The sequence below is a fragment of the Melospiza georgiana genome, chromosome Z, assembly GCF_028018845.1.
Source record: "Melospiza georgiana isolate bMelGeo1 chromosome Z, bMelGeo1.pri, whole genome shotgun sequence".
NCBI classification, from domain to species: Eukaryota; Metazoa; Chordata; class Aves; order Passeriformes; family Passerellidae; genus Melospiza; species Melospiza georgiana.
Genome location: NC_080465.1, coordinates 63,881,368 through 63,906,863, shown reverse-complemented (window position 1 = coordinate 63,906,863; position 25,496 = coordinate 63,881,368). Strand labels below are relative to the sequence as shown.

Below are 25,496 nucleotides of genomic sequence, written 5' to 3'. Positions count from 1 at the left end.
GAACTTGTAATTTGGTATGCTGTGTTTTGTTATTAATTTTTTTTTTGTCCAATCTTTGAGAAGAGACACATAGAAAAACTATTTACAGCTTTTTTCTAGCATAAAACTTTTACTTAACTTCCTGACGCAGAGTGACTCATGTCAGACCTAAAGTTCATGCAGCCATTGGTGTCACATTTTTCCACAGCCAATGTCATTCAGCAAGGCATATCACAGCTTAATCACAGCTTGCACGGTGGACCTCTACTCTTGTTCCTCTCTGAACTTGCTTTGGAATATAGAAGGTGCTATCACAAAATCAGAAAACACATCACATACTTTGCCAGGGTGTGGAGTCTCTAGGGATCCTTCCTTTGGCAGTGAAAAGATAACAAGTAACAAGCAAATTATTGACCAAAGAAAGGAAAGAATTAGGTAGAACATAACATTTCCAAGAAAACATTAACAACAAAACTATGTAAGCTTCAATAGCTGCATTATCCAATTGTTGTATAATTCACTACTTGAAATAATAGTACAGTCCTATAAATAGTTATGTCTTGAATTGCATATCATTATTTAGATGAAATGTGAAAGAATTGTGACTCAGGATGGGGTAAAAGTCCTAGAAGGTAGGTAGAAAGCTAGAATACTGGAGGATGGTACATGAGGAAAATAAAATACTTTCTGTTCTAGGCTAAAAGCATTCCTAGACTGAAAATAAATAGGAAAGTGAAGGCGATTCATTAAATCCAAGGGTGAAAAAGGGAAAAAAAAGAGAAAAGGGTTAGGATTAGGGTTAGAGTATGTCTTAGGGTTAAAGTATGTCTTAAATGAATAAATGGTGTGGAAAACAAAGCAGTGATTACTCGCATTTTTGGAAAAATTGAAACTTTTCATCCAGCATCTTTAAAGCATGTCTAGAGAGATTCCAGGCTGTCCTTTATAGATATGGAAGTAAGATATATATTATAATTTTCATAAGTAGTTATAATAGTTACCTTCTAGTTTAAACATTTTCCTTTTTTTAATTTGGAATAAAATAGTACCTAAATGAGAATGCATTTAAAACACTCTCATCTGTGAGAGAGACCTTTGCTTTACTTGAAACCAGAGAAATCCACTGATCTCTGTTTTGCATCTCCAGTTGGGCAAATCTGAGTAATTTGCAGAAGTATTAACTAGAGACAAACTCTTTGTGGTTAATAGAGAAATTAGTGGCAGGAAGACTTATAGAGTAGATTTTAGTGTGCAAGTCTGGAAAAAATAATTCTACACAAGAATAGGATTGAAAAGTTATATTCCAAATAAAAATAAACAAACCCTATTTAGAAATTCTTTTTTCTGCATGAGACCTGAGACTCAAAGACATTCTCTAAGGCAAGCAAGCACTGTAACCCAAAATGTTAAAATCTTAAAATGCTGCTCAAAAATATGAACTACATGAAACATCTGTGAGCTGTGAATTCTCCAATTCTCTGTTGATGAACACAGTAAGATAATTTAATTCTATTTCTATGGTGTGGAACCATTGTGCATTAATCAGAAGCCTAGCTTGTAAAAACAGGTTCTATGAGACCACTAGTCAGAAAAGGCAAGACTTGATGAAAAAAGGAGTTTCTTGTTCCTTATAAAATGATTTGCCTGTGCAAGATATGTTTTTCTTTGAATAATCAGAACAGAAAAGTGTGTTCCATCCAGGGTAGAAAAGCCTAGTTTATTGAACAATTTGTTTTGGACTCAGATATTCCCAGGGGCACTGTATGAAAAACTTTGTCCTTAAATTTTTGGTGTTGCCTAGAAGAAAATATTAACAAGTTTTTGTTCAGTTCAACTCAGGGAGAATTTTTTGCTGGATTGATTATTTTTTCCACCTTCATTTTTGAAAAACACATGAAGGATTTTCTGTCACCCTAGTCTTTTCTTATCTCTGTGATCTACAAAACAAACATTAATTACATTACTTCTAATGTACTCTGAACATATTAAAATGTAACCTAAGGTAGCTTGTTTTTAATGAATGCTTTCTAGCTCAGGTAATTATTCTCATCAACCTTCTAGTAAGAAGGGCTTGGTTTGTTTTCAGAGATAGCAAGTCTGTCTTTACCTTCAGACCTGCCTTCAAGTACGTGAAGGAGCTCCCTAGAATCTGGATACCTGCCCGCTGAGAGAAAGCAATTTTACAGGTAAGATGAGGAGGTCTTGAGCTCTGTTCTCCAGTTAGGAATTCGTAGTGTCTGCCTGGGCAGATTGTTTCAGCAGCATGTGCTCCATCGAGGTCTCAGCACACTGAAAAGGCTGTTGCTTCTGGTCATGAAAATAAGTAGTGTCATTTTCTCTTTGCGATGAATTCTTTCATCCAATCATATTCCTGTATGCAAATATACCATGGCTGGTTCAGATAAAAAGCACAAATAAAGCCAAGAGCTCAGTCAGGGCAAAAATCACTGTATTCCCTTTATACCTTATTTCACCTGTGTTTCAGGAGCATCCTCAAACTTCTCAACTGCAATCATGAAGAAACAAGGCTCAGATGGCAATCCTGCTCCAGTTATGCCAGCACTGCCAGAACCATTGAAAGACCTGAAAATTAAGTACACCAAGGTTAGTAGCTCTTACTTTTCCTAATCTTTCTTATACATTCACTTCAGACAGTAGGATGTGCTCATTTTAACCTTATATGAACTATGGAAGACACTATAAATCAGTGCTTAAAATGTTTATTCTTGCTAAATTCTAATTTTACACATATTAAGAAGTGATATTCAGTGATCCTTTTAACTTAATTTAAAGCACCTATATGTGCATGCATGATAGAATTGTTCCACATTCCACTTGGTGTGGGTGTTGTTTTTTTTCCTGAAACAAATTTTCACCAGTGGTAAGTGTACCAGAAAGTATAAATGGAACAAAGAAGGAAGTGTTTCTACTATATTATTTTTCAAAACAGTGTATTAAACCAGCAAATTAAGATGTTAGCATACTGCATTGTGTTATAATCAGATTCAAATAATTATACCAGATAAGCTTACATGGAAAGGGATATGTGAAAACAAAACTAAAATAAAATTAATTCTGGTCAGATGTTTACATTTAAGAAAATGAATCTGGTTTTGAATTTGTTTTTCAGGTTAAAAAGTAGCTATAAACTAGATATAGTCTACCGATCTAACTATGTAATATTACCATAAACTCCTTGAAACAGAAAATTCTTTCCCTATAGAGTTAGAAATATACAGATAAAAAAGAACTTCTAAATCCAGACTTGTGTTTCCAGCTTTAAAAGACTGCTGATTTTATACCATAATATTGTATCATTGCACACAGATATCTGCTAGAACTTTGGAAAAGTGTTGACAGAAACTTTGCCCTCTGAAACATTCAGGTTTTAATTGATCAGAAAGGACCTCTTAACTCTGGAGGGTCTTGGTTACTGTTCTTTTATTTTTCTTTATATCTTTGTGAAAGAAATAATTTTATTTTTCAGAACCACTGTTTAATTTCTTTTCCTAAAGTAGGTATTCATCTAAATTAGTTCTTTTAAATTCCATACTATCCTTTTTTTCTAATGGAAAAAAACTTAAACATATTCTACTACATGTCTTTCTTGAATAAATCACACTGGATCTTACTTTGTAAATATTTAACAGGAAAGATATGTAGTTCTGCCATGCAGTAGCCTGCTACTGCTCTTCCTGTCTCAAAAAAAATTTATTTTACTCTTTGATTGTTTAGTTCTCTAAAGGAAAACAACTAATACAAAAAAAAAACACCAAGTGATGTAACTGAATATGCAAAACACAAATTCCTGTAAATATTTCCATCCTTCTAAAATATTTCATTATTAAGAATAGATTGTTTTAGTGCCAAATAACAACCAAAGGCAGCTCACATTGTTGAAAATCTAGTTTGTAGTGTACAACCAAGGAGAGTGTCACATAATAAATATTTATTTTGCCTTCATAATAGGTACCATTTGCATATAAATTCTAACTGTGTAGAAAAGCAATGTCCTTGTTTACAAAATCTAGCCCATGGCTGTGGAGGCTTGATTTTTGCAGTGCTTTTCTCCTCTCTTCAAATATCACATAGGATTGTTTGAAAGCCCCAGCAGTGTATTGAGGGAGAGGGAGTTGGGAAAACAGCAATGTCACCCCATACACAACATTCATTCCCCAATTTAATAAGGCCTTTGCACTCTTGTGTACCCATCCCATTCCTCTCCTGTCCCGTACAAGTTGGAACATGGGATGTGGGTGACTAGTAACACTGGCAGGACCAAGATGAGGGAAGCACTAATTACTGCTGGTGTATTAACCTTTCTGTCTAAATCAGCTAGAACCAGATCCTTCATCTTGGTAACCTCCAATTTTTCTACCATTGCATAATACCAGCAGTCATCACAAAGGATCTGAGGAGAGATCTGCAGGAGATGTTCCAAGGACTCTCTTTACTTAACAGTCTCTCTCTTTTATTTTCTGTGTTTGGAATCATTTATGGCTTTTCACAAGGCTCATTAACCAAATGATCTATAGATTGGTATAGATATATTTCAGAGTAAGCCTTTTGCATATGGTATAACACTTAACACTCTTCATGAAATTTGATTTTCAGACATCAAATGTATTTTAAACACTGAAATTGGCTTTTGGATTTTGAACCATAAAGTAATCTTGATTTGGTTTCATATATGAACCTCTTTTAAAGATTTTTCCATTAACCCAATGTGTTTTGGTAGCTAGCTAAAAATGTGTTAGTAAATATTTTACTTAGTCAAAACTGAGGAATTAGACAATGATTACTTGACAAATGCTTTCTGTCATGATACTTTCACATACACTAAACCCTGTAGTACTCCTTTAATCAGAGAAACTAAGATTAGTTAATTATTAGATTGTCAAATTGCATGAGGGGAAGAAAAGGGCTGAACATTCTCTGGCTCAGCCACATGTGGAGTATCAGGAAGTGTTGAAGGGTAAGACATGCTGAGTAAAGAAAAATTATAACTGAACATTAAAATGCTGCAGCCACCAGCCTCAAAAACAAAGGTCAGGCATAAAAGCTCAAAAATGTAGTTGGAATATCTGGGAAAATGAGCTAGAAAGTTACTATAGAAAGTTACTCTATTTAAGATCAGCTCACTTTGTGGACACAGAGTCACTGTGGAAAATCAAAAAAGTTACATAATATTTAATAGAAATAGTATGTTCTCTGATTATTAGTCCATTGCAGCAGTAAAATGTAATTCCTGAATAAATAATAGCATATTGCAAGAGAGAGAAAGAAAATTACATGCAATATTGGCCAAATATAAAATTCTTTTAGGGAAAAACTTGAGGGGGAGAGAAAAAAGAGATTTCACACCAGCATCTATATTGACATATTTCTTTAAAGCTTAAATTTTCCTCCTTTGGTAGTACCTTAAGAAATGACACATATTTTAATTGTATTGTTTGAAGTACACAGTGGGATTTCATAAAATAATTTTAGACTAGTAAATTAGAACTTCTAGAACTTGAAATTAGCCTTGTCTTGGGCCACAAAACTTTAAGGCTTAGATGTATCTACAAAATTTACTACCAAGTAAATTTTTATTGCGTTATTGTACTCAAGAATCCCTGAATGGCTGTCACAGTCTCCATAAGCAGGAGTGGACAGGTACAACAGTTATTCAGCGCTGCGCACCACCTCGCACGAGCGATGCTGAGCACATGTCCAGCCTTGGCCCTGGTGTCTCCTCATTGTTCCTGGCCTGTAAAAACATGCCCTTTGTGACATGCCCTGCTCCACAGACCCCGCGAGAAAGCTTGAGACCAGTCAGAGGAGCAAGGGCTCAAATCTGGGGATTACTTTTATCTCTGTAAAACAGGAAACTGGGCTCATTTGAAGAGTATTGCCAAGAAAAGTTTTGTAATATCCAGGGGCAGATTTAAGGTGGGAAGAGGCATTGCTTTTTCTTATACTGTAAGTTTGGAAAAATTTCTGATATCTAAACAAAAGGTAGCTTCATGTTTAAAAAGCTATCTTTAAAGCTAAGTTAGGGAAGGTCATTTTTTAGTTAGCTCCATTACCTTTCTTGACTATATCTTTGTATGAATTATAATGTAAATCAGAATTGGTGAATTACATAAAAATTCCTCCAGAACAAACAGTGAGTTTATAGAAAGATGCTGAATGTGCAACAGCAGAAATTTTCTTTCAAATCTGTACTTCTAAGTTATTATGCAGAGGCACTGAAGCCTGAAACCCTGTACAGACTGCATAGCAAATAGATACAATTCATAAGATGATGACACCTAATGTGAAGACCCAAAAATTTCTTTCAGCAGAGCTATGGTGTTGTTTGTCAGAAGCAAGGCTGTACAGAGTAAAATGCTTTATCCCTTCATGCAGCTCAGACACAAATATGGCACTTCCCATCTAGCAGATACTGTAAAATTAACTCAGAATTTTTTCAAAGTGTTCCAGAACTGAAGGAAAAGAAACCACTGAGATGGCAAAAAAAAAAAAAGTCTAAGTTCAGATCTTGTGTATCCATTCTCTGTGTTCTCTGCTCAGGTCATTTGAGGGACAAAAACAACTGTGTAAACAAGGACAGAAATACTTGCAGGTTACCTCGATACCAAATGGATGGTATTAGATAATTTGAACTGAAATCAATCATTTCAGAAATGCAAGATTTTATTGCCCAATGACATTCAGGAATAGAGACATCAGAGGGTTTTTGACTGATGCTGCTTGTGCTTTATTTAAAATATGAAGCTCCAACAGTGTAGTTTCATCTGCTGGAAATCTGTATTTCCACTTCTACTGCAAAGAAATCTGAACAGTCACTTACTCTTTGGGTTGTTGAAACAATAATTTAAAAAATCTTCTCTCCTAAAATTCCAGTGAAGAGTTACAAAACATCTGTATCAATATTCCTAAATCATTGCAAAATAAATCTGTAGCCCTGAACCTGGTGGGCTGTAGACAGTCACCACAGACAACCCAGTGCGCAACACTTGCCACAGAGGGGTAGATCCTTAGCATTTGTGTCTGAGGAGCTGTCAGTGGAGTTCTGACTCACTAACAAAACACTCTAACCTGTTGCAAGGTGATCCCAAGCATTGTTTTTCTCAGCAGGTGAAGGCTCTTGCTAGAGGGTGCTGTTAGCTGGTGCTTAGGTGTTGCCTGCACTTAGAGATCCACATCCTATGTGCAGAAAATACTCCACAGCAATTTATGAGCATGGCTGCATGAGTACAGCTGCCTGAAATGTGTTAATGCAGCTTACATGAGAGTTTCGATTTCTTTCCTTTCCCCATCTTTCTTACCCCTATTTTGCAAGGCCACTATCTATCTTATGAAAGACATATGGGTAGTTTGAATTATACAACTCTGATACAATATTGTGTGTGTGTGTATTTATATATATATATATATATAAAATATATGATAATGAAGTTATAATTTGAACAGGAATGGTATTAGAAACATTAATAAGAAATATATTCAAAACTAATATTATAGGTGATATTGATTGGTGCAATAAATGTAGTATTCAAACAAGCGCTTTAAGTATTTCCAAAAATGGAATGTTTTTCTATTATTCCTTTCACAGACAGATATGAATTTGGCATACTGTAACATCATGGCAGTGTTATGTTAATATTTACCTTTTACTTTTTTCTTGGCAATGGCTTTTGTCATGTTAACCATTTAGCTGCTGTCTCTGTCCTTTTTCCACGTTGGAATTTTGTGTGGGTAATCTTATAACTTGCTTCATCACTTATCAGACATTTCTATGGACTTAGATATTTATTTCAGACAGCTTTTATCAAATCAGGAGTTTTCTGGTCAGTCCTGATGGTCGGAGGTGGCAATGACATTATATAAGTTGCCCACAGAATAACAAGCAGAAAAATACAGAACTATATTAATACAATACAGGAATATATTAATATATTAAAAGATTATTGCCATATCCATTTATGGATGGTACTTTCATCAATATTGATGATAAAATAATATTAATAAAGTATTAATAAACTATTGACCAAGTATTAACAACTACTCAACCAGTTTTAATATTGTGCAGAAAATAAAATCTGTGACCTATTTATGACATGTGGTTGTGGTGGAAGGATTTTTTTCCTCAAGTTTCTGTGACCAAAGACATTTATCCTGCAGTTCTGGCATCTTGACACTGTCTTGCCATGTCTCGAGTCAACCATCATCTACTTTACCTACACCAAAGTGTTTTCTGGTTTTCTATTTCAAAGTTCCTGTTACTCTAAGCAGCAACACTAGGTTCTTTGTCCTAATGGAGGGTGCTAGGTGATCTCACTGCTAGACTCCTGTGCTAACTGTGGGTCAAGGTGCCTTGACTCTAGGAAAAAGTCACAATCTGAGCTCAAAATACCCGGTACAGTGAGTCAGAGCCTGGCATGTCCTTGCAGGTGAGTACAATTAAGATCTCATACGCATGCCTAGAATGCAATGGCACTGGGAGCCACTGAGAAGGGAGTGCACTGGCCCACCAGCATCAGGAGGGTGGGCTCAAGGCACTGGTGGCACAGCTTAGCATGGCACACCTGCTTCAGCACTGACTTGAACCCAGAGATCACAGAGGGTGAGGCAGAGAAGGACAGGTGCTGTTAGCTTTGGACTGTGTACTGTGTCATGCCCACTCCAAGTGTATAAAGAAAGCACTTATTAGCAACTTATCCCCCTCTTTTCAACAGCTGTGCATTTATTGGGTCTTTTCAATGACAATTTCCTTTCTGCTCCAAGGTTAACCTACAGTTAAAAAAGAAATTAAACCACTTTGATCATTTTACCAACAGTGCCCCAGAGATGGCAGGCTCTAGAGTAGTACAGATCTGGTGCCCCCACAGGTAAGACCCAGGCTCTGTTTTGCATTTGTGAAGAGAGATAAGTACATCAAATTTCAGACAGAGGTCCTTTTGTATGTCCTAAGCACACAGAACTATCTGGGTGCAATTCTGCGCAATGTGCTCTAATATCACCCTACTTGAGCTGGGAGACTGGACCATATGACCCCACTGCGGTTCCTTCCGGCTTTATCCATTCCATGATTCTTTAACTCATTTGATTTATTATGACAGGGATTTTTTTCAGTCTCAGCTTCAATTTCAAAAAGCCCTGCTATTGCTTTTGTTTGTTTGGTGGTATGGATCGGTTTAGTTTTTGTTGGGATTTTCCTTTCTTTGGCAGGAGAGACCGAAGATAAGTCAAAGAAAAGTTAATTACAGCTGTGATCTCCAAGATATTTATAATTCAATACACTATACTTACTAAATCCAAGGACTGGTTTACTTCTGTCAGGCCATGTAACAGAAAGGGCCTGCATTGTTACCAAGCCTGTGAGCATGGGAAACTCAGGTAGTTTTCCACAAGTCATTTAGGGCTGAACCTCCCTTCTACTTCAGACAGGAAGGACCACTTTACAACAGCATATTTTTATGACATGAAACAAAATAAAAGTGCAATGAAGAGAAAGTTTTCCTCTCCAAAGGAAGTGAATTTTAAAAACGTTGTCATGGTTAAGTGTGTATGTGATTACTCATCTCTTCAGAATAATGTAATAACAGCTGTACAGTTTTAGTTCAGACATCTATCAATCTGGCAGCTCTCAGCTTTGAAAGGTAGATTTATTCACTAAAACATACAACAGACAGCAGGTATTATGTGTTACTAATATCGTTGCACTCTTTCCTCTCCTGCAGATATTTATAAACAATGAATGGCATGATTCGGTCAGTGGTAAAAAATTTGCAGTCTTTAACCCCGCAACTGAAGAGAAAATCTGTGAGGTTGAAGAAGGCGACAAGGTAGGGTTTTCTTTCTTGCCCTGAACTGTAACTTTAATTTCAGTGTATCTTAAAAGTAGGAAGGCAAGCAGCAATCTGTGTAATGTAAAACCACCTCAGATGGACCTACTTCATCCTGTACACCTTCTTTCACAAACTCTTTTTTTAATAAACCATAATATTTTTTTAAAGAGACACTGAAAAACTGCTTTACCTTAGGCTCATATGAGAAAAGTTCTGAAAAAATATTTTTACTGATTTGTTTTACTAATATTATTGTTTCTTTTTCTAATCTGTGGTCATTGACATCTATAAATTTAGGTGGGATTTTATTTTATTTTTCTGATATGTTTTCTTCATTACAAATTAATATAATCTTGTCCATGACACATTTATATAAGGCTTTTCCTTATAGAAAATATTAAAAGGACAAATACCTACCATTTCCCACAAATTCTGTGATGATCACTACCATGAGTATTTTTAGCTATATGTAGTCTCAGTACTCTCCCCTACAAATATTTTGTTTTGTGAAAATATATTGAAAAACATATAGTCCTAAAAATTACTTTCAAACTGAAGTTAGCCTATCAGTTGTCTCTAATTCCACAAAACTGACCTCCTTAAAGCATGTTGAATCAATGAAGCAGATGACTAAAAATATTGTTCAAAACTGCAAAGATTTTTTTTTTTTATTCTTATGAGATTCTGTAGCGGAAAGTTTCAGATAGATGCAATGAAAGATATAATGAAAACCTAAGCCCTGATCTCTGTATTTTTGTTACATTATGTGTTTTTCTTATGAACAGGATTTGCCTAGCGCTACTATATAGTTTAAATGTAAGGAAGGTGGTAGTTTGTTTTTTTTTTTTTTTTAAATAGGATAGACAATGTGCTTAACAGTATTAAAAGTACTGACCAAAGAAAGGGGTTTTTTATATATTCTGAGAAGGAAAATACAATAAATGAAGGTTTTATTTCCACTTTATGAGATGACTGTAGCTGGAAATAAAGCTGGTTTTATAATTACTGGTGTGGTCCTTGCACATATGTACTTAATTTTCTACAGTTCTACTTCAAAGTTAATCTTGCATCCAAAAATGAAAGGTTTTTTCACATTTCTCAATAAATGATATATTTATTTTAGTCAAGAAATGTACATCTCTAGAATGTTGTGCATAAGAAGCATTTTTTAAGCTCAGCATCAAAATGTTAAACATGTTTTTATTGAGTAGAACAAATGTAAAATTTGTAAGTTTTTCTGTGTTATAAGTTCACCAAAAATTATGGCCAATATAATAAGTACATGCTTTTTTCAGGATCTTTTAATTTACTGTACAGAAATTCACACTGAAATAAAATTCTTTTTTGAGAAATACACTCAGAATCATCTTCTCATTACATCTTTCTCACTCTCTTCTGTAATCTCGTGTAATAATCTTTGTCTCTAATGTTGTCTAGTACTTGAGCAATAATGACCACAAATTAGCAAGGTCATAATGATGTCACATTTAAACATTTTCTTAGAGAAATATGGCTGAGAAAGTCTGACTTTTATTTATTTCACCTGGAATGAAATAATTTTAAAAAATCAAAACACCTGAAGTTTTTCAAAGGTTTTTCTTTTCTTTAATACCACTATAAGTAGTGCAGAGACACTGATAATTTCTCATCCCTACATTAAATTGCTCATAACCTGCAACTGTTCAGTTATCATTCAAAAATTTTGTAGCTTTCTTTCCTTACAAACTCTCCAACAATTCATTAAATAAAAGAGATAATGCTATTCAAAACACAGGTTTGCTTTCTCTTCAATAATTTTGCAAACTAATGTGTAATGACAACTGCCATTAACTAAATTGCCTAGTGAATTGTGCAGATCTAGTAAATTACACAGCCATTATGAACCTAATATGCAAGAGGCTAGACTTCAGATAATGAGCCAAGAGATTTTAGGAATTTAATTTGTGCATACAATAGGGTTGACAAAGGCTGTCCACTGCCTTGCAGTGGTACTTTAAAAAACAAGAGGAGATTACAAAGAACAGACATATATGTGGGTGGGAACTGTTTTCTTCCAGTTTGATGGCTCTTTCAAGCTACATTCCTAATCCTAAAGGCCCCTAGTAATAATAAAGCAGCTCACCTAATAGTCAGCATATGTAAACTAAATGTACTTCTGTAAAAAATCTAAATTGGCTCAGAAAGGAGGTTTTATACTCATAGTGTAGATTTATGTAATGAAATTAAATTTCATACAGTTGAAAAACAATCTTTTTTATTACTTTTCATTCACAGCCCTCTATTATTGTTATATTATTTTTCTCGGTTTTTATTATTTCCGCACTTCTAGTAGAATGAACACCAGACAATGTAGCTTTAATTTACATCATTCATGTTCATATGATATTTTTTCCCTTCTCCTTTTCCAGTTAAGTCCAAGCCACCACCCTTGAATCCTATTGCAACAATATAGAAAATTTATGACAGGGGTCACAGATAGTGATAAGGTGATTCACAACATGATGACAGATTCTGGAGAAAATCAATCCTAATTTAGTATATTTTAGGTACCTGGTGTCAGTATCTGATACTGACTGGTCAGTATCACTCTATAGAAATGACTGTGTTATTCATATAGTTCCTTCCTATCTTTTCCAAAATTTCCTGGAAAAACTTTTGGAATTTATGTGGCCTTCTGCCTCACAGGTCTGTTCTGGGCTTTCCACTAACACACCATACTCACACCTTCTTAAAATTAGTTGATGTCTACCAATATAAGTTAAAGATTTAAGATCTAGTTCATGTTTTAAACAATTGACTATAGTGTTGACTTAGTCAAATTTGCTGATTTAGTCAACCTTGCTAATTATTCCCCTGGAGGAGATATTAGCAAATAGCAGGACAAAAAAATGTTTAAGATATCCTTCAAACATTGCATGCAAATTTCTCTGGGAGATGTAGCATATATAGTAACTCCTTTTTATTCTTTCTTTCCTCAGAATTTTTCATTTCTTACAAAAAATCAGTATTAAATCTCTTTTTTATGTCACCAATTTTTGTTGGTAAATTTTACAAGAATATTAAAATACAGAAGAATTCCAAATACTAAAAGCCTTTTTTCAAGAAACTGTAATTGTTTTTCCTTAAATCCTGGAATACCCTTTGCACAGAATAGTTTCATTGTAGATTTTTCATCCATAATGGAAGCCAAATGATAAATAACAAAATACACTAAAAAATTATCAGTGGACCAAGGAATTAGCTGGTATAGGCAAAGACAGTGCTTAGACTTCAAAATACGTAGGCTTAGCTTTTTTAACATGCCTTATTTTTAATTTTTAAAGTAATTTTATACATAAATATTTCTTAAAACTTTCAAAAAAAATTTATTGATTTGTCTTCCTTAATAATAAATTTGTGTTCTTTTTATGAAATGTCCTAAGGAACAGGCTTTTCTAACCTGGTCTTCATTGCCCTGTAAAATACTTTCAGATGAGAGGCAATTAAGCATTTACCTTACAGACTCAGACATTTCTTTCCAAATGAAAGAGATTAAACTATATCATTAATGCAAGTGATTGATATATAGGAAGAGCTTAAAAATCTAAATTTTAAAAATAGAGTTCTCTATATATATTTTTATTTTGGAAATTTGAGAACCCATCTGTTTCTCATAGAATTTTACATTCCTGAAATAGCAACAGAAGTGTTTGAAAGAAAATAACCCATATATTTAACATTACTGGTACTAATTTTATTAGATTGGGTTTTTTTTTCCTCTTATTTCAACTTTATGTCGAACTTATGCTAAAATTTACACATTGAACAGCAAAGAAAGGCTTATGACAGAACCAATTATTGATCACATGAGTGTTTTTGTTTTCCTCACAGGCAGATGTAGACAAGGCAGTGAAAGCAGCTAGAAAGGCTTTTGAGCTCGGGTCAACCTGGCGCACAATGGATGCTTCAGAGCGAGGAAGGCTCTTGAATAAACTAGCTGACTTGGTCGAAAGAGATCGTCTGATTCTAGCTGTGAGTATGATATGTGAACAAAAGGACACAGAGAAAAGTCCTGATTTTTACAGAGAGATATTAGAGAGTTTAATATGCCTACTCTTTGGGAAGCTGGGCTGTCTCACTACTTGTTTTTTTTCTCTGTAACAAATGGACCTCTCTAAGCCAGCCTGCACTCTGGTCTATTAACACCGCATATCCACAAAGTACTTGAATTTTGATTCACTTTAAAGCGATACTTAAGCTGCCTTAACTTAAACCACAGTAATTTGAATCACTGATTCTTAAGAGCACGCTAACGTTGATCCCATAGTTAATACTTGTCTAAACCAAAGCCTGAATCAAGGCCTAAACTCAAATCAAAGCCTGAATCAAGGCCTAAATGCAAAGCCTGGCTCCATTCTTACAGATGATACAAGTCAGAACTGGGAAAATTTGAATTTCATTACTCTATATTTTCTCATCACTAATCTGTCATTAACTCCAGCTTGCAACTAGCAGTGAATGATAAAGCTTAAGGAGAGCAAAAGACAGCAATGGATTATTTTAAAAAGAGCAATAACATGAGTGCTGGGGAATGATGCCCTCTCCTTACAAACCACTGTGTACTGGCTATTTTACCATACTTAACAGAAGACACATAACTTGTAATGTTCTCACCTACACATTGTGAACTAAGGCAAGAAATTACATATAAAATAGAAATACATCACCAATTTGATAAAGGCTAGTATCCTCTCCTCCTTGCATTAAACTCCACTTATGATATTATTATTAAGGTGACTTCTCTGCTATTTCAAGCACATTCTGGAATTAAAACTTAGGAGGGATAATTGTTTGTGCTGAAGATGAATCCTGGTTTTCTGTTAAACAGCATAAAAATTTAGACAAGGAGGAGTATCCAGCATTCAGGATGATCACTCAGACTGATCTAGTTTGAAGTATTTATCCATTAGCCCCAATATTCAGGGGCGTGGAAATTAATCCAAACCACATTCCTTAGATTTGGCTGAAAAGCAACACTATTTAGAGACTCTCTTCTACATAAGTATTTATTTTTCATAAGGAATTTTTCTCACTTAAGAATTCTAGATGGCTCAGATCTTTCCTTTGCACATCAGGCACTCAAGGTGTATTTAGGGTATTTTTTACAAGACTTGAGCTTGCTGATATTTTATTTACATCAGTTATTTGCACTATCTCCTTCCTAATGTCTTGATCTGTGCTTGCAAAATATTTAACATAAAGTAGAACTGATTCATAAGGGTGAGAAGTTTTTTGAGTAAACCTTACCACTCCAAATGCACTGTGACCATGCTATCTGCATAGCTCAATACAAATAAAACATCATGAAAATTTCTCACTTTGAAATTAATACATTCAGTTTTTCAAAATGTGTTCTTCAGAAGGGAGTAATCTAAATGTTTGTTCTAAAGCTGAAATCCTCAAAGTGAACTTCCAAAAGCTAAATTACAAAGCGCAAGTAAAAGAACTATTATCAGGATTTGATATTAACTGTTTAATTTTGCTGTTGTCTGCAGACAATGGAAACCATTGATGGTGGGAAGCTCTTTTCCACGGCCTATCTAATGGACTTGGGTGCCTGTATCAAAACTTTACGCTACTGTGCAGGCTGGGCTGATAAAATCCATGGGCGTACTGTTCCAATGGGTGAGTAGTTCCGAGATAACAAAGCTACAGAACTGAGGCCAACACAAGCTGTAAATAACTGACTTTTTTCTAAAAGTTGTGCAACACAAAAATATTTTTGAAAGTTTTTAAGATAGGTTATTAAAGAGTTGTCATAGTTCTCAGTTTAAACATTTAGTGTAGGTCTTCACATTTATTTCTTGTTCACACTACTAACAAGTATGGTTGATGAACCAAAAAATTTTAACCTGTGCAAACATCTAAGAAATGTGGTAGGCTCTTTTGCATTGCAATGTATAGTTTATACAAGGCTACAATAGTGAGGCCTGGGTGTCTACATATTTAAGCAAAGATTAGCACAAAACTGTAATATTTACTTCAGTGATTGGATAATGTGCTAGGAAAAGTACTATGAGATAGGAATGAGGAAACAGCACTTGCTAAAATTTCATTCCATTCCCTTTCCCATTAGGCAGCTCTATGAAAACATTGTCTCTCTAGCTACCTCTCTCAGCAAGGCAAAGAAAAGAATGGTAATAAAGAAGGAATTAAGGAAAAGGTAATAAAGAAGGAATTAAGGAAAACTAGAGTGATAAATACTTCCAACTTCTTTGCCTCCTGTAGACCTTTATACTAGGTTTAATGGAACACATATTTATGTGAATCAAAGAGAATTTTATATTTAATGGATTTGATTTAAGCTGAGATCTAATATTAAAAAATGTCTGATATATACCTAGGATTTAAAAGAGAAGTTCTTGAAAGAAAAAAAAAGGTGATAAAAGAAAAAAGAAATGAGGAATGCTTATTGGTGTACTGTGCATACCATATTGAGAAACAGGGCTGTCACTGCAAAAAGACAGTAAGACTGGAAAAATCAAACCTTGTAGCTATGAAGAAAGTAGACATTGAATCCAGATGTACTTTATGGCTTTTTGCATAGTTAAGATTTTGAAAATATCATTTATAAATAAAATTGTGTCCAGCTAAGTTTGGTACCCTACTTTATAATCTTTGTGATTTAACTGTTTCTGATTTAACTGTTTCTCACAAAAGCTTTGTCTGAATGACTAATTTATTTCTTTTTCCCATAGATGGAAACTTTTTTACATTTACTAGGCATGAGCCTATTGGGGTGTGTGGCCAAATTATTCCTGTAAGTTGGAACCATTTATGTAAATACAAATGTTCCTTGCTACAAATGGAAATGCGTTTGAAATTTTGCCTATGCTAGTGCATAGTAGTGAAACATTCCTAACCAAAAATTTTCAGGTCCTGAAAGATAGAGATGATCCTGAGATCTGTAATCCTGATTCATCAGTGTGTGATGAGTCACTTTGGTCCAACCTTGTCCCTCTCCTCCCTGTACATGGAGAGAAAATAAATCTCAAATAGAAGTTTGATTTACAAAATAATTTGAAAGATGAAATTTTGTTTTATTGAAAAAATTAGAAACAAACATGGAGGAGAGTGTAATATTTACGTTCTATTATATTTAAGCCTATAAGCCTATTAACAATAAGCTCTTTAAGACCTAGAATATCTGTTATGCTCTGTACAGCATTCAGACAGCTGGATCTTTGTTTATGGCTAAGACTCATTCACCATGATGGTGGTACAAGTTACAACACAAAGAATGTGTCAGACAAAGCCCCCGTTTGGCACATCTGAATTCCTAGTATTGAACTTGCTCTCTTCAACTAAGTTTCAAAAGGGCTACCTCAGTCTGATCATTCAAAACACTTGAGGAGCTCAAGTTCTAAATTTATTTGTGAAGTCTATGTAGCTTTGGTGAGTGTCTGTGAAAATAGTTATATGCACTAGGCTCTCCTAATCCACCCACCACCTTGCACACAGTAGTTATGAGCAGCCTCACCTGGTGTGCTTGACAACTCAACAGATTCTAAAAGTCATCTTGTCTATAAGGTCTGCTCAGACATGCAGGTCCTGCTCATGTTCCTGACATTTTTAAGTTGATCTTGAAAATTTGCATCAGACACCACATTGGTTTAGAGAACGTTACTTGAATATGGTTGTATCCCAGGAGAGCTTGGGAAATTGCTGGTTTAGATCCTCTTGTAGGTCAGACACAAGGCATTTCAAATGAAATACTCAATCAAGCTATGATAAAGAGCTAGAAACACTAGACGTGACCATTTAAAATATAATTATCTCCTGGAAGTACAAGCAGCAGATAGTACAAACACTGACTTCCCTTATAAAATGTTAAGTATTTCTTAGTATATCTTCATTTTCCCTCCCTCGAAATATGAACCAACAAACTGCAGTTTTCTATATAAACCAAAACTGTGAGGACTATGTGTATGTTGCAAACTACTTTTGATAGCTCACCATTTCCACTTCCTTTCACTTATGCAGTAGTATGTACAACTGCATAGGTTGTATGTACAACTTCAACAATGAATATGCAGAAAACCTTGTAATGCCTCACTTTATATTATTTATGCTCCCATTATTTTTGAGGCTGGGGTGAGTCTGAAAGGAGAAAAGGAGAGAAAAGAAAAAAGTATTGCATGTATATTCCTCCTAGCTACTCTAACATAACAGGTAACTCTTAACTGCCTTTTTCCCCAATTCAAAAAGGTATCTGTTGAGCTGAGGTTCATGGCCTCAATGTCACCCAAACCACAGCAAGTATTCTCAAACGGACTAAGCTGTTTTCCCCTGGTCATGTTGTCCCTCACACTGCAGAACATGGGGTCCAAAGCATTCAGCTAGTCTTCCATCTGCCTGAACTGCTCACAACAGACAGCAGCCAGTGAAACCTCCAGGGGAGAGGGCAGGGGCAGCATTATGTGTCATTACCTTCTTTCCCTCAGAAAGCTGAATTGGTGATGGATGTGACCATTCAAGACAGCAAAACTCCCAATTGCACCACTAATCCAACAACTGCCTGTAATACTTAGTTAAAGGAGTACACTCATTGTCTCTTGAGCTTGTAACTAATACCTTGGATCCCCCGGACTTACACATACACAAAATCCCCAGTTTGTACTACATGACTTGCCAATTGCTTTTTTCAAAACATCTTCTTTCTGAAAGGATTTCAACAAAAAGCTCAATCACCCAGCTGAAAATTTGCACTATTATAATAGAAAAAGCTGAGGTATTTTGGTGATGTATTAGAAATAGGATACATTTTCTCATCTGTCTTTCAGTGGAACTTCCCACTGGTTATGTTCATCTGGAAGATTGCCCCTGCTCTTTGTTGTGGAAACACGGTGGTTGTCAAACCAGCAGAACAAACTCCACTCAGTGCCCTTTACATGGGATCCTTAATTAAAGAGGTAAGTCACCAACAACAGGGTTATTTGCCCCTCTCAGAAGTGTAAGAGTACACTGCAGCTGAAATGCCACAAAGGTAATACAAGACAGGCTCATGGCATGCCTAGTCTTGCACTGTGGAACTTACCTTGCTGTAAACCAGCGAAGCCAAACCAGGGCATAAGCATGCATATCTATGAGCCTAGTGCATACAAAAAAAGTCCCACAACATCAATTTAGTAAACTCCATTATTTAGCAAATATTTTTGTATTACAAAAGCACAGTACCTTTCAGAGTCAAAAGCAAACAAGGAGTCAAGTGCAGAGTATTTGGAGGTGGGTGGCAATGACTTTATTAGTACAGTTATCACAGAAAAGAACCTGTTTGTACAGCTTTTTTTTTGTTTAACCGAACAAAGTTTTCATCCACCTACGTTTATTATTAACAGGGAGCTGTAAAATCAAGTTGGTGACTGCTGCCAAACCTGTGAATTCTCTTCACACAGAAACTGTGAGAAGCCACATTGTGCTCCTGAATAAAGGGTGTGCCGGTTTCTTCAGAAAGCTAGTGTCTCCAAAGCTATTATGCTCAGTCCAGCAACCACCCAAAGAGAACAGTTAAACAGTTTAGCTTTCTTCTCAATAAAATCAACAAATACAATCTTAGTTGTTCAAAGGTTGGCACAGATGTCAATAATCACTAGTGCAGTAACCTTGCAGAGCTTTAATGGAAGTGACTTGGCACATTTTATAATTCTGCTTTAAAACCGTGATTCAGCACAGCCCACTGGTTGGTTGTGTGTTAATATTACACAGAAACAAAATTTTTATCAGACTGGAGGCACGTCCTGCTCTTATTGCATCACATAGTAAATGCTATTAGATAATACTGGGGAGGAGGAATAGCTTTTAAAAATATGTGAGAAACTTTCTTTGTCAGTTTTTAACAATAAGTATCCAAAAGTGTATTTCTCTGAAAAAAGTAACTTTACAGGAAAAGTAACTCAATTCTGTTCTGATCTAATGAAATTTCTATTGTAATATACCGATTTCTTGAAAGTCAAGCTCAGAAGGTGGGAATATAAAAAGTACATTGGAGGCCAAATCCCTGCCAGTGGTCACTTCAATAGCTGCTTTGGACTTGTGAAAATATCTGAAGGTCTAATTTAACTTTCTAGTTCCAAAAAGCCCACTTGAAAAAAAATATCTATACAGTCACTTCTGGTAACCTTCACTATCTTGTTTAATGACACTCACAAGTCTCTCTTACTAACATATAGATAAGAGCTTCTAAAACAAACATAAAAATTAAATGCTCAAAGGGAGATTTCTCTACACAACTTAAGTAAGAAAGGCAATGCTAAGCAAATGGAAAGAACCTCATTGTCTCATCAATTTCAGGGTAAATATTTATCTGGAAAATTAAATGAGCATAACGAGCATTGACAGACTGTATCTGAGCATGAAACCGTAAACAATAAAAGTTGCTTTGACAAAAGTAATGACCTGATATCCAAAATGCAGGACATGAGTTTTAGGAGCTCCAACTCACCACCTGAAATGCACCATTTTCCAAAAAAACATGGAGTTTTCGCATGTAATTCCAAAATCCTGTTTAGTGCTATAAAGAGACTTTTTGAAATGATAATGCAGGATATGAATCTATTTGATATTTTAATAATTCTGTGTTCCGCAAGTATCATTGATATTGTGCAGCTGCTTCATAAACCAACAAAATTCCATTTACTCTTCTCACGTCCTTGGAGTTTGCCTGACAAGCTGCTGGAAGAAAATAGCTTATTTTGCTGTGAATGGAACATATATAATACAGGATTTGTGGGAAACCATACATTTGTTTTGAACCATAGGAAAAGCATATTTGCATGAAAAATGTGCAAGATATTGAAACTATGCCCATCTCAGCCTGCTTGTTTATGCTTTGTAGCTAATCTGCCTATTTTTTGCTGTAAATTCTCATTACCCACTATACTTTCAACCTGCATCCAGAGTTCCATCATTTTTCTTAACTTCAGTAGCAGATCATTAATTAAATTCCATCTAGCATGGATATAAATGTGCAGAAGTCAGCTAGTACATCTGTTGATTCAAACAGTTCTAATGAAGCAGACATGAAAGTAAGCAATATTTCTTTATGCATCTGAGTGAGAAAATTTTAAAAAATGTTTCTTAGAAAATGGCACTGACCAAGAATGAAAGTAATATATTCTTTGGGGGAAAAAAGAAAAAAAAGAGTTCAGTAACCTAAAAGACAGGTGAAGGAAAGAGGGTGTAAATCATGTGAGAATGAAACCTTGTGGGGCTCTAAGGCTAATAAATATATGACTAAGAAAATGTGGCTGGAGAACTGAAAAGGGAATACCATGCAACACATGTTCTTATAGTTATAATCCTTCCCCAAATTTACAGGATTTTTTTTCCAATTCAGGCAGGATTTCCACCTGGAGTAGTGAATATTGTGCCAGGCTTCGGACCCACCGCTGGAGCAGCAATTTCTCACCATATGGATATAGATAAAGTAGCTTTCACAGGCTCTACAGAGGTACTATAATCCATGCAAGAAAATAGAAGCAGGAAATGTGCCCCTCTGATTCCCAGCAATGATTTAATGTCTAACTTATTCTGTGTAATTATTTTAACTCTCTTCTTTCTTAAGGCTGCTGGCTTGTTAAACAAAGTCTGTTTAATGATTTGTTGGTTATTATTAACTTTAAACATATTTGAACAATGTTTGTATTGCTGAAAGCCCTTTAAACAAAGGCAGTCCATGAGATACAGTAGATCCTAGTATACCAAGGGTATTTTAAGTCTTTACTCCTTCAAACCAAAACTTTTTCATAACATTCTTTTTAAAAGATATTCTGTTATCTTTGAGTTTAATAACAGCAGGATGACAGGAAGGTACCTAGGAAATCTCATTCTTCAGACTGCACACATTTAGGTGAGGTGACAGATTTTTGGTATTTCATTGATACTTAGTACCATCTGGGTGGTCTGGGTGTTTGAATATGTATCTGTTTAAAAGGAAGGTCACTGTTAATTTTCCCTAACCTTCACTCTGTGAAGTGCTATAATTGAATATTTCTCATTGCAGGCTATATATAGGACTAAGGTTTAGCTATGTCTTTGATACAGTTCATTATATTGTCTGTCTAAATACATGCTAATGGAAAAGCTGCCATCTGGCCTCTTAACTTCTTGGATATAGACTCCAAAGATAAATATCATTGCTTCATGTCAGGGCTCAGTACACACTGAGTGCAAGAACTATGTTTACTCTCAGAAACGTTCAGCTCCACAGTAATGGGAAATGAAAACAACCCCAAACCCTGACATCTGAGAAATATCCCACAGATGTTACCAACAGACAGTGACAACTACAATTCCCAGTGCCCAGTGATCCTCCAAAGGCAGATGGACCCATGTATTCTAGAGTTTGGTGATTGTTCTCTTCTAGCAGTGCAATTTAGCAATGAGAAATGATGGCAGGAAGGCTGACAGAGGGAGAAAATTTGCCTGATGGTTGCTACACACAGGCAGCTACAGTTCAAAGCCACAAGAGCTACAAGCAGATTTTTCCTTCACAGCTTTTCCAGGGCAGTTCGCAGTAAGTAGTTCCTTCAACTATGTCATCAGTAGGAAAAGGCAGGATAAGGGTCCTAGCTTGCAGTGTTCATTTCCTGCTCTTCATTCATCCAAGACAGAAATTGAAACAAGGAAGAGTGTCAATGCAGCCAGTGTAGATTGTATCCTAAACTTTGTGCATTAAAGAGCTTTCTCATGCATAAAACAAAGGAATTTTAGCTTAATGGGAGTAACAGGTGCAGCAGCAACCTGTGCCTGCTTTACACTACAGATACATGGAAGTAGAGTGGTAGCAAGCAAAAAGGCACCTCATATCTTTGGCAGTTAACATTACAGGGGGAAATTCTTCTAGAAAACACTTCCAGTTCATAGACTGCCCTGTATCCTGACTCTTTTCAGTTGTTTTATTTTAACTTATTTTTAATTTTATTACTGGGATAGTAGAAATCTCTTAACTGATTTTCACTTTTGAGGAAATCAAAAATGTATTTAGAGGTCATTGCAAACGTTTGACATTAAGCTGTCCTCTTCCTACGTTTTAGGTTGGCAAACTGATAAAAGAAGCAGCAGGGAAGAGCAATCTGAAGAGAGTTACCTTGGAACTTGGAGGAAAAAGTCCGAACATTATATTTGCAGATGCAGATTGTTAGTAGGAATTTTATTATATGAACTACTACTATTGCAAATCCAACGTTCTTTTTCCTTTTTTTGTCAGTAAATTATTTTAACCTTTTCAAAAAAGAAGTAATTTTTAATGTTGTCTGGTCATGCCATAATTTTAAGTTAGATGGCCACCAAAATCAATTGCTCCTGAATGTGGATCTCTGAAAGCCTCTTCACTCTTAATGTAATTAATGATCATCCTAATGAAACATGAATGAAGAATGAAAAGAAGATAGAAGGATCTTAAACAGGTTTATTCAATTTCTGTCTGAATTCTTTTGTTGATAGTCCTGACAGGGCAAACAATGTTAAATCTACAGGATTCTGAATGTGTGTTCAGCTAGATGTACCATGATGCTTTTGAGAAGGGTAGTTTGGACATAAGTAAATGGTTCTATATCTGTGTTTTAAAGGGCCATAAAAATAAAAAGTGCTACAAAGGGAAATTAGATGGGTGACAAAGGTTCGTAAAGAATACATTATGTGATGATTCAGGTTTATGGTCTGATGAACTCTGCCTTTCTTTGCAGTGGATGCTGCTGTGGAATTTGCCCATATTGGTCTGTTCTATCACCAGGGACAATGTTGTATAGCAGGATCTAGGATTTTTGTGGAAGAGCCTATTTATGATGAGTTTGTTCGCCGGAGCATTGAAAGAGCAAAGAAGTATACTCTTGGGGATCCTTTGAAGCCAGGTGTGCAGCAAGGCCCTCAAGTGAGTGATATTGCATGTTTTCAGCCTAATTCTGTCATGACACTACAATTTGACATCTTACTAATCTTACTGTTGCAGGAGTTTCAAGGCTAAGTACAGTTTTGTAGAGGTTAGTCTGGAGTACAAAGAGGAAGAAATCAGAGTGATTGTCGTTTGTGCCAATATCATAGGCCTAAGGTCTCTTTCTCTTTTTATTATTGAAGGGGACCAATTATAAAAAAATGAAATGCTTTGAAAAGCCCTAATGTAAGATCTGTAAAAGTGCAAGTACAATCATCTATGTCATAGTAGAACTTTCTAACTTTTCATTCAGATAGTGCCACTATAATTGACTAGCTTGAAGAAATAAGAGTTTCAATATCTTTTCCCCTTTGTCAAGGCACTAGACTTTTATTATGCTGCTTTCAGTTTTAGAATATTACACAATTAAAATGCAAGAGGTTTTTTTTCTCCTTTTGTTAAAAGATCATACCAACAGCTTTTCCATCAAATGAGTGTTTAAATGCAGCATTAAAAAGTATTGCTATCACAATGCTGTGAACTCAACACTGTTACATTAGTTCTCATCTAGTCTTATTCCCACATCAGCTTATACTGCAGGACATGGAATAAAAGCATGTAAAAGAGTGCTGTAGTAGAGAAAAAAAAAAAGTAGGAGACAAAACCACTCCCATGCATTTGATAGAGTAACATATTCTTTACTGGTTATCGCAGTCATTTTGAGTAATAAAAGACATCCAGTAAATTGGAACAAAATACACTCCAAGCCACAAAACATTTGGCAAATTTAAAAATATTATTTTGATACTCTGGAATATGTTTTGATACAAGAAAATTTATTCAGCAGAATGAATTTAAAAGTCAAAGGACAGGAAAATTCAAAAAAAGTAAACTCCGATTGTGTCTGGTGTACAGCTAATATAAAATTAGCAGAAATGTTCTCTCATATAATTGTGGCTTTATTGAGTTTGAATTTCATGCTAACAACTTAAATGAGAGATGTAAATACACTCTTACGAATAAATTAAGGAAGTTAAACATGCAAAAAAAACAATAATGAAAATATTTGAATGGACATAAAGACTCTTTTCTCCTCCAGTCTCATAATTTTCCTTTTTTGACCTATTTTTATCCTTAGCAACTTTTAGCTGAAGCTTAATTATTTTACAGATTAGAAAATTTACTCCTTTTAGAACTGGTATGGTCTCATTTAAGATGAAATTGTAATTATGGGTGCAGCTGCATTTCTTTTATGGTAGTTATGTTAAATATCTCTCTTTGTCATCAGATTCCTTGTTATGATTTCTAGAGTAATGCTTTCTAGAAACAAAAAATAATAGCCTATATCAGGTCTATTCACTGTGGTGTATTGCCACAGAGAAAAAAGACCCATATTTTTCTCCAGGTCATAGGGACACAGGTTTAGGTTAATAAGCTAGAAGACCAACTGTTATCAGCATGTGTTGTTTTCATTCCTGAAATATCTTTTCATTTAGATTGATAAGGAGCAATATAAAAAAATCCTGGAGCTAATTGAGAGTGGGAAAAAAGAAGGAGCCAAACTGGAATGTGGAGGCGGTCCATGGGGAGACAAAGGTTACTTCATCCAGCCCACAGTTTTTTCTAATGTTACAGATGATATGCGCATTGCCAAAGAAGAGGTAAATAAATCTTCAGCAGTCTCTTCCCTCACTGGAAGTCATCTGTTTTAATATCTGCACAAAATATTCATTTAGAAGGTCAAGTGACTACATGAAAATCCTCTCATT

The 25,496-nt window shown here is 35.2% G+C and overlaps 1 protein-coding gene across 1 annotated transcript in view; it reads left to right on the top strand.

Annotated features, from left to right (window-relative positions):
• Positions 1 to 2,475: 2,475 nt before the first annotated feature.
• Positions 2,476 to 25,496, top strand: part of ALDH1A1 (aldehyde dehydrogenase 1 family member A1) — a 28,947-nt gene continuing 5,926 nt past the window's right edge. The window contains exons 1-10 of the mRNA XM_058043938.1: positions 2,476 to 2,583; positions 9,711 to 9,815; positions 13,689 to 13,829; positions 15,353 to 15,482; positions 16,556 to 16,617; positions 18,641 to 18,769; positions 21,193 to 21,306; positions 22,892 to 22,994; positions 23,543 to 23,727; positions 25,224 to 25,388. Of these exons, the coding sequence (XP_057899921.1) occupies positions 2,494 to 2,583; positions 9,711 to 9,815; positions 13,689 to 13,829; positions 15,353 to 15,482; positions 16,556 to 16,617; positions 18,641 to 18,769; positions 21,193 to 21,306; positions 22,892 to 22,994; positions 23,543 to 23,727; positions 25,224 to 25,388 (1,224 nt within the window). The 5' untranslated portion in view covers positions 2,476 to 2,493. The remainder of the gene's footprint in view (positions 2,584 to 9,710; positions 9,816 to 13,688; positions 13,830 to 15,352; positions 15,483 to 16,555; positions 16,618 to 18,640; positions 18,770 to 21,192; positions 21,307 to 22,891; positions 22,995 to 23,542; positions 23,728 to 25,223; positions 25,389 to 25,496) is intronic.